This window comes from Entelurus aequoreus, linkage group LG23, assembly GCF_033978785.1.
Source record: "Entelurus aequoreus isolate RoL-2023_Sb linkage group LG23, RoL_Eaeq_v1.1, whole genome shotgun sequence".
Lineage (NCBI taxonomy): Eukaryota > Metazoa > Chordata > Actinopteri > Syngnathiformes > Syngnathidae > Entelurus > Entelurus aequoreus.
In genome coordinates this window covers 41,250,756-41,264,029 of record NC_084753.1, presented here as the reverse complement: position 1 = coordinate 41,264,029, position 13,274 = coordinate 41,250,756, and the positions used below count along the sequence as shown (strand labels likewise).

General features: G+C 29.5%; 1 protein-coding gene and 1 long non-coding RNA gene across 2 annotated transcripts in view; one reads left to right on the top strand and one right to left on the bottom strand.

The window, feature by feature from the left end:
- The window catches only part of ganc (glucosidase, alpha; neutral C), a 52,296-nt gene extending 43,822 nt beyond the window's left edge, over window positions 1-8,474 (bottom strand). Inside the window, exons 1-3 of the mRNA XM_062034570.1 lie at window positions 8,449-8,474; window positions 8,262-8,324; window positions 2,596-2,698 (exon numbers count right to left, since the gene is read on the bottom strand). Coding sequence (XP_061890554.1) covers window positions 2,596-2,698; window positions 8,262-8,324; window positions 8,449-8,474 — 192 coding nt within the window. The remainder of the gene's footprint in view (window positions 1-2,595; window positions 2,699-8,261; window positions 8,325-8,448) is intronic.
- Window positions 8,475-10,470: 1,996 nt separating this feature from the next.
- LOC133640824 (uncharacterized) lies at window positions 10,471-11,640 on the top strand. Its single transcript, XR_009824216.1, has 2 exons — window positions 10,471-10,615; window positions 11,583-11,640. It is a non-coding gene; the product is annotated as an uncharacterized LOC133640824 (long non-coding RNA).
- The last annotated feature ends 1,634 nt before the right edge of the window (window positions 11,641-13,274 follow it).

Sequence of the window (13,274 nt, the reverse complement as noted above, 5' to 3'; positions counted from 1 at the left end):
ATGTTCAGAATACCTACTCAGGTTCAAGTCCCACAAGTCCTGCCGCCGGCCGTGCAAGTCCCGGGATGCCCAAAATGTCCATAACACTCCCAGCCGAGTCCCACGGGGAGGGGGGATAAAAGTTGGAAAAGTCGGCAAAAGTCCCAAAAATGTTAAAAAATACCTACCCAGGTTCGAGTCCCACAAGTCCCGCCGCCGGCCGCGCAAGTCCCGGGATGCCCAAAATGTCCATAACACACCCAGCCGAGTCCCACGGGGAGGGGGGATAAAAGTTGGAAAAGTCGGCAAAAGTCCCAAAAATGTTAAAAAATACCTACCGAGGTTCGAGTCCCACAGGTCCCGCCGCCGGCGGCGCAAGTCTCGGGATGCCCAAAATGTCCATAACACACCCAGCCGAGTCCCACAGGGAGGGGGGATAAAAGTTGGCAAAAGTCCCAAAAATGTTAAAAAATACCTACCCAGGTTCGAGTCCCACAAGTCCCGCCGCCGGCCGCGCAAGTCCCGGGATGCCCAAAATGTCCATAACACACCCAGCCGAGTCCCACGGGGACGGGGGATAAAAGTTGGAAAAGTCGGCAAAAGTCCCAAAATTGTTAAAAAATACCTACCCAGGTTCGAGTCCCACAAGTCCCGCCGCCGGCCGCGCAAGTACCGGGATGCCCAAAATGTCCATAACACACCCAGCCGAGTCCCACAGGGAGGGGGGATAAAAGTTGGAAAAGTCGGCAAAAGTCCCAAAAATGTTAAAAAATATCTACCCAGGTTTGAGTCCCACAAGTCCCCCCGCCGGCCGCGCAAGTCCCGGGATGCCCAAAATGTCCATAACACACCCAGCCGAGTCCCACAGGGAGGGGGGATAAAAGTTGGAAAAGTCGGCAAAAGTCCTAAAAATAAAAATAAAAAAACCTACCCAGGTTCGAGTCCCACAAGTCCTGCCGCCGGCCACACTAGTCCCGGCATGCCCAAAATGTCCATAATACACCCAGCTGAGTCCCACGGGGAGGGGGGATAAAAGTTGGAAAAGTCGGCAAAAGTCCCAAAAATGTTAAAAAATACCTACCCAGGTTCGAGTCCCACAAGTTCCGCCGCCGGCCACACTAGTCCCGGGATGCCCAAAATGTCCATAACACACCCAGCCGAGTCCCACAGGGAGGGGGGATAAAAGTTGGAAAATTCGGCAAAAGTCCCAAAAATGTTAAAAAATACCTACCCAGGTTCGAGTCCCACAGGTCCCGCCGCCGGCCGTACTAGTCCCGGGATGCCCAAAATGTCCATAACACACCCAGCCGAGTCCCACGGGGATGGGGGATAAAAGTTTGAAAAGTCGGCAAAAGTCCCAAAAATGTTAAAAAATACCTAACCAGGTTCGAGTCCCACAAGTCCCGCCGCCGGCCGCGCTAGTCCCGGAATGCCCAAAATGTCCATAACACACCCAGTCGAGTCCCACGGGGAGGGGGGGGGATAAAAGTTGGAAAAGTCGGCAAAAGTCCCAAAAATATTAAAAAATACCTACCCAGGTTCGAGTGCCACAAGTCCTAAGAATTGTGGCACTCGAACCCGGGTGTGATTTTTGAACATTTTACCGACTTTTGTCACTTTTCTCCCCGCCTTCCCGTGGGACTTTGCTGGGCGCGTTTTGGACATTTTGAGCATCCCAGCCGGCGGCGGGACTTGTGGGACTCGAACCTGGGTAGGTATTTTGAACATTTTTGGGACTTTTGCCCACTTTTCCAACTTTTATCCCCCCCCCCTCCCCGTTGGACTTGGCTGGGTGTGTTGTGGACATTTTGGGCATCCAGGGACTTACACGGCCATACATAAGATTTTATGTTTGAGTGTTTTACTTGTTTTAAGTGTTTTGGTCCTAAATGATGTCAGTAAGATATTACAGCTTGTTGCTGAGATGTGATGACCTATATTGAGTAAAACATGCTTGAAACTAGAATATCAACTGTTGTGTCATCAACACTTACAAGTATAAAACTACTTTTTTAAAGTAATCATTTCTTATTTCAAGCATGTAAAATAAAAAATCCTGACTTTGACACAATTGTGTCTCATAATTCAAACAGATGACAGCCAAATGGACTTTGCTGTTTTATTTTCAGTGAAACAATAGAAAATACGTACTCATATAGTAGTACACTTGTTATTATTAGTGAGAATATACTTATTTTAAGGTATTTTTGGGTTCATTGAGGTTAGCTAATTTGACTTGTTTTGGAAAGTGTTGACAAGCCAAATTTTCTTGTTCTATTGGCAGATAATTTTGCTTAGTTCAAGTAAAATAGCCCTCATTTTTGTAATTTCTTTCTTGTTTTTGAACACTGACTTTTTGCAGTGTAGCACACACGCCAGCAGCTTGGTCTGACAACAACAACAACAACACAAGTCGTTGGAAAATAATCTTTTTTTTCCCCCCATCAAATCCCTCAGGGGATGAATACATTAATTCATGTATTACAAAACAAATGTTGACTTTTGTTGTAGAGCTGTTCATTCCACCAAAAAGTCAACATCATCTTAAAAATGTGTTTCACAAATATTGTTTTTAGGGACAAACACTTGAGTAAATATGATCTCTTTTCAGTTCACCTGACTTCCTGGTTCCAGCACTTCAAATCGGGCCCCCTTCTCCGTGAGCACCAACGTGTCCAGAAGAGCCTGGAACTGCATTCTGGGACCCCGCGTCTGGCGCCTGCCAAATATGAACGCAATATGTTCAGTAGGAATTCAAAAATGAGTTAAGTATAACAAAAATTGCACAAAACAAGAACATTTGAATTTGTATTTAATGACAAATATATGAGTTTAGTTTAACAAAATATTCAACACAAAAATATGATTTTAATTCAAAATAATCCTGTATAAATCAAGAAAATAATAATTTTTATTACAAAATATTAGTTAAGTATAACAAAAACTGCACAAAACAAAAACAATATTAATTTATATTTAATTACAAATATATTAGTTTAAGAAAATAAAACTCCACAAAACAAAAACATACTGAATAATATTTCAACACAAAAATATTGGTTTATTCCAACAAAATAATTTTGTATAAATCAAGAAATTAATAATTGTAATTACTAAATAATAGTTAAGTATAACAAAAATTGCACAAAACAAGAACATATGAATTTGTATTTAATTACAAATATATTAATTTAGTTTAACAAAATAAAACTGCTCCAAACAAGAGCATACTGAATAAGATTTGAACACAAAAATATTAGTTTAATCCTACAAAATAATTCTGTATAAATCAATAAAATAATTATTTTAATAACAAAATATTAGTTAAGTATAACAAAATTGCACAAACAAAAAAATGAATTTATAATAAATTACAAATATATTAACTTAGTTTAACAAAATAAAACTGCACCAAACAAGAACATAATTAATAATATTAACTAAAAGTAATAAAATAATTTTGTATAAATCAAGAAATTAATCATTTTAATTACTAAATAATAGTTAAGTATAACAAAAATTGCACAAAACAAGAACATATGAATTTGTATTTAATTACAAATATATTAATTTAGTTTAACAAAATAAAACTGCTCCAAACAAGAACATACTGAATAAGATTTTAACACAAAAATATTAGTTTAATCCTACAAAATAATTCTGTATAAATCAATAAAATAATTATTTTAATAACAAAATATTAGTTAAGTATAACAAAAATTGCACAAACAAAAAAATGAATTATAATAAATTACAAATATATTAACTTAGTTTAACAAAATAAAACTGCACCAAACAAGAACATAATTAATAATATTAACTAAAAAAAATATTAGTTTAATCCAACAAAATAATTCTGTATAAATCAAGAAAATAATCATTTTTATTACAAAATATCAGTTAAGTATAACAAAAACTGCACAAAACAAAAACAACATTAATTTATATTTAATTACAAATATATTAGTTTAAGAAAATAAAACTCCACAAAACAAAAACATACTGAATAATATTTCAACACAAAAATATTGGTTTATTCCAACGAAATAATTTTGTATAAATCAAAAAATTAATAATTTTAATTACTAAATAATAGTTAAGTATAACAAAAATTGCACAAAACAAGAACATATGAATTTGTATTTAATTACAAATATATTAATTTAGTTTAACAAAATAAAACTGCACCAAACAAGAGCATACTGAATAAGATTTTAACACAAAAATATTAGTTTAATCCTACAAAATAATTCTGTATAAATCAATAAAATAATTATTTTAATAACAAAATATTAGTTAGGTATAAAAAAAATTGCACAAACAAAAAAAATGAATTTATAATAAATTACAAATATATTAATTTAGTTTAACAAAATAAAACTGCACCAAACAAGAACATAATTAATAATATTAACTAAAAAAATATTAGTTTAATCCAACAAAATAATTCTGTATAAATCAAGAAAATAATAATTCTAATTACAAAATATTAGTTAAGTATAACAAAAACTGCACAAAACAAAAAAATATTAATTTATATTTAATTACAAATATATTAGTTTAAGAAAATAAAACTCCATGAAACAAAAACATACTGAATAATATTTCATCACAAAAATATTTGTTTATTCCAACAAAATAATTCTGTATAAATCAGGAAAATCATAATTTTAATTACAAAATATTACTTAAGTATAACAAAAATTGCAGAAAATAAGAATTTATATTCAATTACAAATATATTAGTTTAGTTTTACAAAATAAAACTGCTCCAAACAAGAACATACTGAATGATATTTCAACACAAAAATATTAGTTTAATCCTACAAAATAATTCTGCATAAATCAAGAAAATAATGATTTTGATTACAAAATATTAGTTAAGTATGACAAAAATTGCACAAAACAAAAAATATGAATTTATAATAAATTACAAATATATTAATTTAGTTTAACAAAATAAAACTGCACTAAACAAGAACATAATTAATAATATTAACTAAAAAAATATTAGTTTAATCCAACAAAATTATCCTGTATAAATCAAGAAAATAATTATGTTGATTACAAAATATAAGTTAAATATAACAAAAATTTTACAAAACAAGAAAATAGAAATTATATTCAATTACAAATATATTAGTTTAGTTTAACAAAATAAAACTGCACCAGACAAGAACATACTGAATAATATTTGAACACAAAAATATTATCTTATTCCAACAAAATAATTCTGTATAAATCAAGAAAATAATAATTTTATTACAAAATATTAGTTAAGTATAACACAAATATCACAAAACAAAAAAACTATGAATTTTTATTTGATTACAAATATATTAGTTTAGTTTAACAAAATAAAATTGCACCAAACAATACTGAATAATTTAACACATAAATGTGAGTTTATTCCAACAAAATAATCCTGTATAAATCAATAAAATCATGATTTGAATTTCAAAATATATAGTAAAGTATAACAAATATTGCCCAAAGCAAGTAAATGTGAATTTATATTTAATTACAAATAGTTTAGTTTAACAAAATAAAACTGCACCAGACAAGAACATACTGAATAATATTTGAACACAAAAATATTAGCTTATTCCAACAAAATAATTCTGTATAAATCAAGAAAATCATAATTTTAATTACAAAATATTACTTAACTATAAGAAAAAATTGCACAAAACAAAAAAATATGAATTTATATTAAATTACAAATATATTAATTTAGTTTAACAAAATAAAACTGCACCAAACAAGAACATAATTAATAATATTAACTAAAAAAAATATTAGCTTAATCCAACAAAATTATCCTGTGTAAATCAAGAAAATAATTATGTTAATTACAAAATATAAATTAAATATAACAAAAATTGTACAAAACAAGAAAATAGAAATTATATTCAATTACATATATATGAGTTTAGTTTAACAAAATAAAACTGCACCAGACAAGAACATACTGAATAATATTTGAACACAAAAATATTAGCTTATTCCAACAAAATAATTCTGTATAAATCAAGAAAGTAATCTTTTTATTACAAAATATTAGTTAAGTATAACACAAATATCACAAAACAAAAAAACTATGGATTTATATTTGATTACAAATATATTAGTTTAGTTTAACAAAATAAAATTGCATCAAAACAATAACCCTACTGAATAATTTAACACATAAATGTGAGTTTATTCCAACAAATAATCCTGTATAAATCAATAAAATCATGACTTGAATTTCAAAATATATAGTAAAGTATAACAAAAATTGCCCAAAGCAAGAAAATGTGAATTTATATTTAATTACAAATAGTTTAGTTTAACAAAATAAAACTGCACCAGACAAGAACATACTGAATAATATTTGAACACAAAAATATTAGCTTATTCCAACAAAATAATTCTGTATAAATCAAGAAAATAATAATTTTATTACAAAATATTAGTTAAGTATAACAAAAATTGCACAAAACAAAAAAATATGAATTTATATTAAATTACAAATATATTAATTTAGTTTAACAAAATAAAACTGCACCAAACAAGAACATAATTAATAATATTAACTAAAAAATATTAGTTTAATCCAACAAAATAATCCTGTATAAATCAAGAAAATAATTATGTTAATTACAAAATATAAATTAAATATAACAAAAATTGTACAAAACAAGAAAATAGAAATTATATTCAATTACATATATATTAGTTTAGTTTAACAAAATAAAACTGCACCAGACAAGAACATACTGAATAATATTTGAACACAAAAATATTAGCTTATTCCAACAAAATAATTCTGTATAAATCAAGAAAATAATCATTTTATTACAAAATATTAGTTAAGTACAACACAAATATCACAAAACAAAAAAAACTATGAATTTATATTTGATTACAAATATATTAGTTTAGTTTAACAAAATAAAATTGCACCAAACAATACTGAATAATTTAACACATAAATGTGAGTTTATTCCAACAAAATAATCCTGTATAAGTCAATAAAATCATGACTTGAATTTCAAAATATATAGTAAAGTATAACAAAAATTGCCTAAAGCAGGAAAATGTGAATTTATAGTTAATTACAAATTGTTTAGTTTAACAAAATAAAACTGCACCAAACAAGAACATACTGAATAATATTTTAACACAAAAATATTAGCTTATTCCAACAAAATTATTCTGTATAAATCAAGAAAATAATCATTTTATTACAAAATATTAGTTAGGTATAACACAAATATCACAAAACAAAAAAACTATGGATTTATATTTGATTACAAATATATTAGTTTAGTTTAACAAAATAAAATTGCATCAAAAAATAACCTACTGAATAATTTAACACATAAATGTGAGTTTATTCCAACAAAATAATCCTGTATAAATCAATAAAATCATGATTTGAATTTCAAAATATATAGTAAAGTATAACAAAAATTGCCCAAAGCAAGTAAATGTGAATTTATATTTAATTACAAATAGTTTAGTTTAACAAAATAAAACTGCACCAGACAAGAACATACTGAATGATATTTGAACACAAAAATATTAGCTTATTCCAACAAAATAATTCTGTATAAATCAAAAAAATAATAATTTTAATTACAAAATATTAGTTAACTATAACAAAAATTGCACAAAACAAAAAAATATGAATTTATATTAAATTACAAATATACTAATTTAGTTTAACAAAATAAAACTGCACCAAACAAGAACATAATTAATAATATTAACTAAAAAATATTACTTTAATCCAACAAAATTATCCTGTATAAATCAAGAAAATAATTATGTCAATTACAAAATATAAATTAAATACAACAAAAATTGTACAAAACAAGAATATTAGTTTAGTTTAACAAAATAAAACTGCACCAGACAAGAACATACTGAATGATATTTGAACACAAAAATATTATCTTATTCCAACAAAATAATTCTGTATAAATCAAAAAAATAATAATTTTAATTACAAAATATTAGTTAACTATAACAAAAAATTGCACAAAACGAGTCAACACGCAGCAATTTTTATTTCGGAAATATAAATTCAACTTATAAAAATATAACAGCATAATACATTAAAATATGAATTAATATTTAATATACATACTGTAATTTAATATAAACAATACATGACAAATATGTTATTTATTTACAAAAACATGAATTTGACATCATTGCATTGCATGAAACAAGGAGTAATAAAATAATAAGCACAATATTAGTTGAATATGACAGAATAGAATCAAACACACCTGTAGAAGGCAACCTGCTGACTTGTCATGAACTTCTCTTTGCCGTCACCTCCTGGCACACCACTGTGGAAAAGGCAAATACATCTTTAGTGCTATTTGATATCAGCCGGATTGTCATGGAAATAAAGACAAAATATACATCAGTATATAATAAACGTGTATTAAGAGGAAAGAGTATACATCCTACCCGGGGATGGGCTGTTTCACGTCCATCACAAACACTCACAGGCGAAGATCTTCCACTTGCTGCAAAAAAAAGCAAGTTTGAAGTTAACTGCGTTTCTTCTCGCGTAGAGATTCCACAGTGTCAAGCCGCCAACAACGCAGGCACTTTTCCAGAAGTGCGCCATAGCTCACACTTCCGGTGGGATTCCAAAATAAAAACCCGTATAGCGTCGTTCTTCCTGTGTAGTGTCGCCCCCTGTGGCGAGAACTGTGCACTACAGGGACTAGTAACCCAGTCGTGATCAGTAATCAGTTATGTTTGGCCCCAAAGGGCCACTTTTATTATAACACCATGTTTTATGTATTTAATTAGTAGATTTTTTTTTAAACTAAAATGTACAAAAATTGCAATAATTTCACCTCAAAATGTAGTGTATATTACTGTAAATGGAAAAACTACTGCTGTTTTTATGGTAAAAAAAAAAAAAAAAGGCTGCTTAGTTGCCAGAATTTTACTGTAAAATGTATATTTGTGGCCCTGCGATGAGGTGGCGACTTGTCCAGGGTGTAATCCGCCTTCCGCCCGAATGCAGCTGAGATCTCTAAGTCCCCCACGACCCCAAAAGGGACAAGCGGTAAAAAATGGATGGATGTACATTTGTTCTTTTACTTTAATAAAAGAAAAACTGCAATTTTACAGTAAAATTTGGGCACCTGAGCTGACATGCAAGTTTTTTTAATTTTTTATTTTTATTTTATTTATTTATTTATTTTTACCGCAAATCAACAAGTGTAGATTTTTCGGTGTATTACTGTAAATGCCAAAACGGCACCACAGTTTATTACAGTAAAAAAAGTTTTGATGGTAAAAAAAAAAAAGAAACTCAGTTGCCAGAATTTTACTGTAAATTTAAAATAAACGCAATTTTACGGTAAAATTTTGGCACCTGAGCTGACATGCCAGTTTTTTTGTGTGTTTTTTTAACAGTAAAATTTTGGCACCTTAGCTGCCAGGTTTTTTTTTGTTTTTTTACTGCAAATCAACAACTAGATTTTTCAGTGTATTACTGTAAATGCCAAAATGGCACCACAGTTTATTACAGTAAAAAAAAGTTGTTATGGTTAAAACAATTTTTTTTAAAAAATTTTTTAAAATGTACATTTGTTTTTTTACTGTAAATAAAAAAAACTGCGATTTTACAGTAAAATTTTGGGCACCTGAGCTGACATGCCAGGTTGTTGTTTTTTTTACCGCAAATCAACAACTGTAGATTTTTCAGTGTATTACTGTAAATGCCAAAACGACACCACAGTTTATTACAGTAAAACACATTTTTATGGTAAAAAAAAAAAAAAAAAGCAGCTCAGTTGCCAGAATTTTACGGTAAAATTTACATTTGTTTTTTTTTACTCTAAATAAAAAAAAATTAAATTTTACAGTAAAATTTTGGCACCTGAGCTGACATGCCAGGTTTTTTGTTTTTGTTTTTTTGTTTTTTACCGCAAATCAACAACTAGATGTGTATGTGTATTACTGTAAATGCCAGAACAACACCACAGTTTATTACAGTAAAAAAAAGTACAGGTTATTTTTTCATTTAGAGAAAAATACTGTAAAAAAAACACAGTCAATTTCACACTTTTCCCATGAAATCTATTGCTATTTTTTACATTGCACCATTTGATGGACAACTTGCTTCGAAATCATTATTATTAGTATTAATTTCTATTTAAACATGGTTTGAATGTTTGATCATATATTTTTGCATAATTAGACAATATTTAAGTTAAAATTATCATTACATGGAGTACAAAATAGAAAGAAATAATACATTTAGTTACAGTACTTTATTGATACATATTATTTCCAGGCTTTTGAGGGCCAAATAAAATGAAGTGACACCTGTGGTGCATATAGTATATTTTTCGTATAGCGTCGTTCTTCCTGCGTTTTGTCGCCCCCTCTGGCGAGAGCTGTGCACTACAGGGACAAGTAACCCGGATGTGTGCACTACAGGGACAAGTAACCCGGATGTGTGCACTACAGGGACAAGTAACCCGGATGCTCCCCGGTGTAACAAACATGTCCAACAGTGTCGCACACTCCTCATGTTTGTTGCTTTTTTGCGGCTCTTTTCGCTCCCGGGAGAACGGCGGAGGTGTCGCTACGGAATGTGGAGGTCAACTAGGTCCGTGTCACAGTTTGTACTTTTTTTTTCTCCTTCGTTTCTTCAGTAAGTTCGCGCTTTTGCTAGCAGGCTAGCCGCCTAGCTGCTAGCTGCTAGCTGCTAGCCCCAGCTGTCACAACTTAAGTCTCGTAAATACTTTCAATTATGTCTGAAAACATCTACTTTTATCCTTTCAATTCGTCCTACTTATCCTATTTTCTTCTGCTAAATATTATCATTAGCTATTTATTAGGGGTGTGGGGAAAAAATCGATTCGAATTCGAATCGCGATTCTCACGTTGTGCGATTCAGAATCGATTCCCTTTTTTTTTTTAATCGATTTTTTTTTTTTAATTATTTTATTTAAAAACCAATTTTTTTTTTTTAATTAATCAATCCAACAAAACAATACACAGCAATACCATAACAATGTAATCCAATTCAACACTCAGAAGTGCAATTGAGAGGAGACACAAACACCACACAGAACAAACCAAAAGTAGTGAAACAAAAATGTTCCACCATTCTGGAAATTCAAAGTTCAAAAAGATTCCAGGATTTTCCAGAATTCCTGCTTTCCCAAATCCCTATTCCACCCTTTTTTTTTCTGGCGACTACTCCTTCCACATTTTTCAACACATTTCAACCGTTCCACCGTCCAAAACATTCCTCTTAACCAGGACAGAAGTGGGGGTTTTTGAACAGGAAAAATTTCCGGTTTTCCCGAAATTCTGGGAATTCTGTAATACAATTTCTCAACTCAACACGTTAATACTTCAACATTTCTCGACCGATTTGAAAAATTCCAACACCAACCATGTTGAACTCATTCAGACCATTCAAGTTTTTACCATTTTCCAAAAAATTCCCGCATTTCCCGAAATTCCCCATTTTTTCTCAATTCAACACGTTACTACTTCAACATTTCTTGACCGTTTTTGAAAAATGTAAACACAACTCATTTCAACTCTATTGGTTGTATTTTCAGAGCCAGCAGGCTGTGTTCCGGAAGACACTATATGCCAACACCACCATCTTCATGAAGTGTGAGTACTTCCTCCTTTGCCAACTTCTATACTGACATTTTTTTCATTCCCTTTTCATCAATTCCCGTATGTATGTATGTATATATACTGCATATATGTGTGTGTATATATATATGCATGTATATGTATGTATATATATATATATGTTTATGTATGTATATATATATATATGCATGTGTATATGTATATATATGTGTATATATATATGTTTATGTATGTATATATGTGTGTATATATATATGTATTAATATATATGTATGTATGAACATATATGTATGTATGAATATATATGTATGTATGAATATATATGTATGTATGTATATATGTATATACAGGACTGTCTCAGAAAATTAGAATATTGTGATAAAGTCCTTTATTTTCGGTAATGCAACTAAAAACATGAAAATGTCCTACATTCTGGATTCATTACACATCAACTGAAATATTGCAAGTCTTTTATTGTGTGTGTGTGTATATATATATATATATATATATATATATATATATATTAATATATATATATATATATATATATACACATACACATATATATACAGGTAAAAGCCAGTAAATTAGAATATTTTGAAAAACTTGATTTATTTCAGTAATTGCATTCAAAGGTGTAACTTGTACATTATATTTATTCATTGCACACAGACTGATGCATTCAAATGTTTATTTCATTTAATTTTGATGATTTGAAGTGGCAACAAATGAAAATCCAAAATTCCGTGTGTCACAAAATTAGAATATTACTTAAGGCTAATACAAAAAAGGATTTTTAGAAATGTGGACCAACTGAAAAGTATGAAAATTAAAAATATGAGCATGTACAATACTCAATACTTGGTTGGAGCTCCTTTTGCCTCAATTACTGCGTTAATACGGCGTGGCATGGAGTCCATGAGTTTCTGGCACTGCTCAGGTGTTATGAGAGCCAGGTTGCTCTGATAGTGGCCTTCAACTCTTCTGCGTTTTTGGGTCTGGCATTCTGCATCTTCCTTTTCACAATACCCCACAGATTTTCTATGGGGCTAAGGTCAGGGGAGTTGGCGGGCCAATTTACAACAGAAATACCATGGTCCGTAAACCAGGCACGGGTAGATTTTGCGCTGTGTGCAGGCGCCAAGTCCTGTTGGAACTTGAAATCTCCATCTCCATAGAGCAGGTCAGCAGCAGGAAGCATGAAGTGCTCTAAAACTTGCTGGTAGACGGCTATATGTGTATATATATATATATATATATATATATATATATATATATATATATATATATATATATATATATATTATATATATATATATAATATATATATATATATATATATATATATATATATATATATATATATATATATATATATATATATATATATATAACATACATATATATATATATAAATATATATATATATATATATATATACATACACATATATATATATATATATACATACACATATATATATATATATATATATATACATACACATATATATATATATATATATATATATATATACATACACATATATATATATATATATATATATATATATATATATATATATATATATATATATATATATATACATACACATATATATATATATATATATATTATATATATACCAC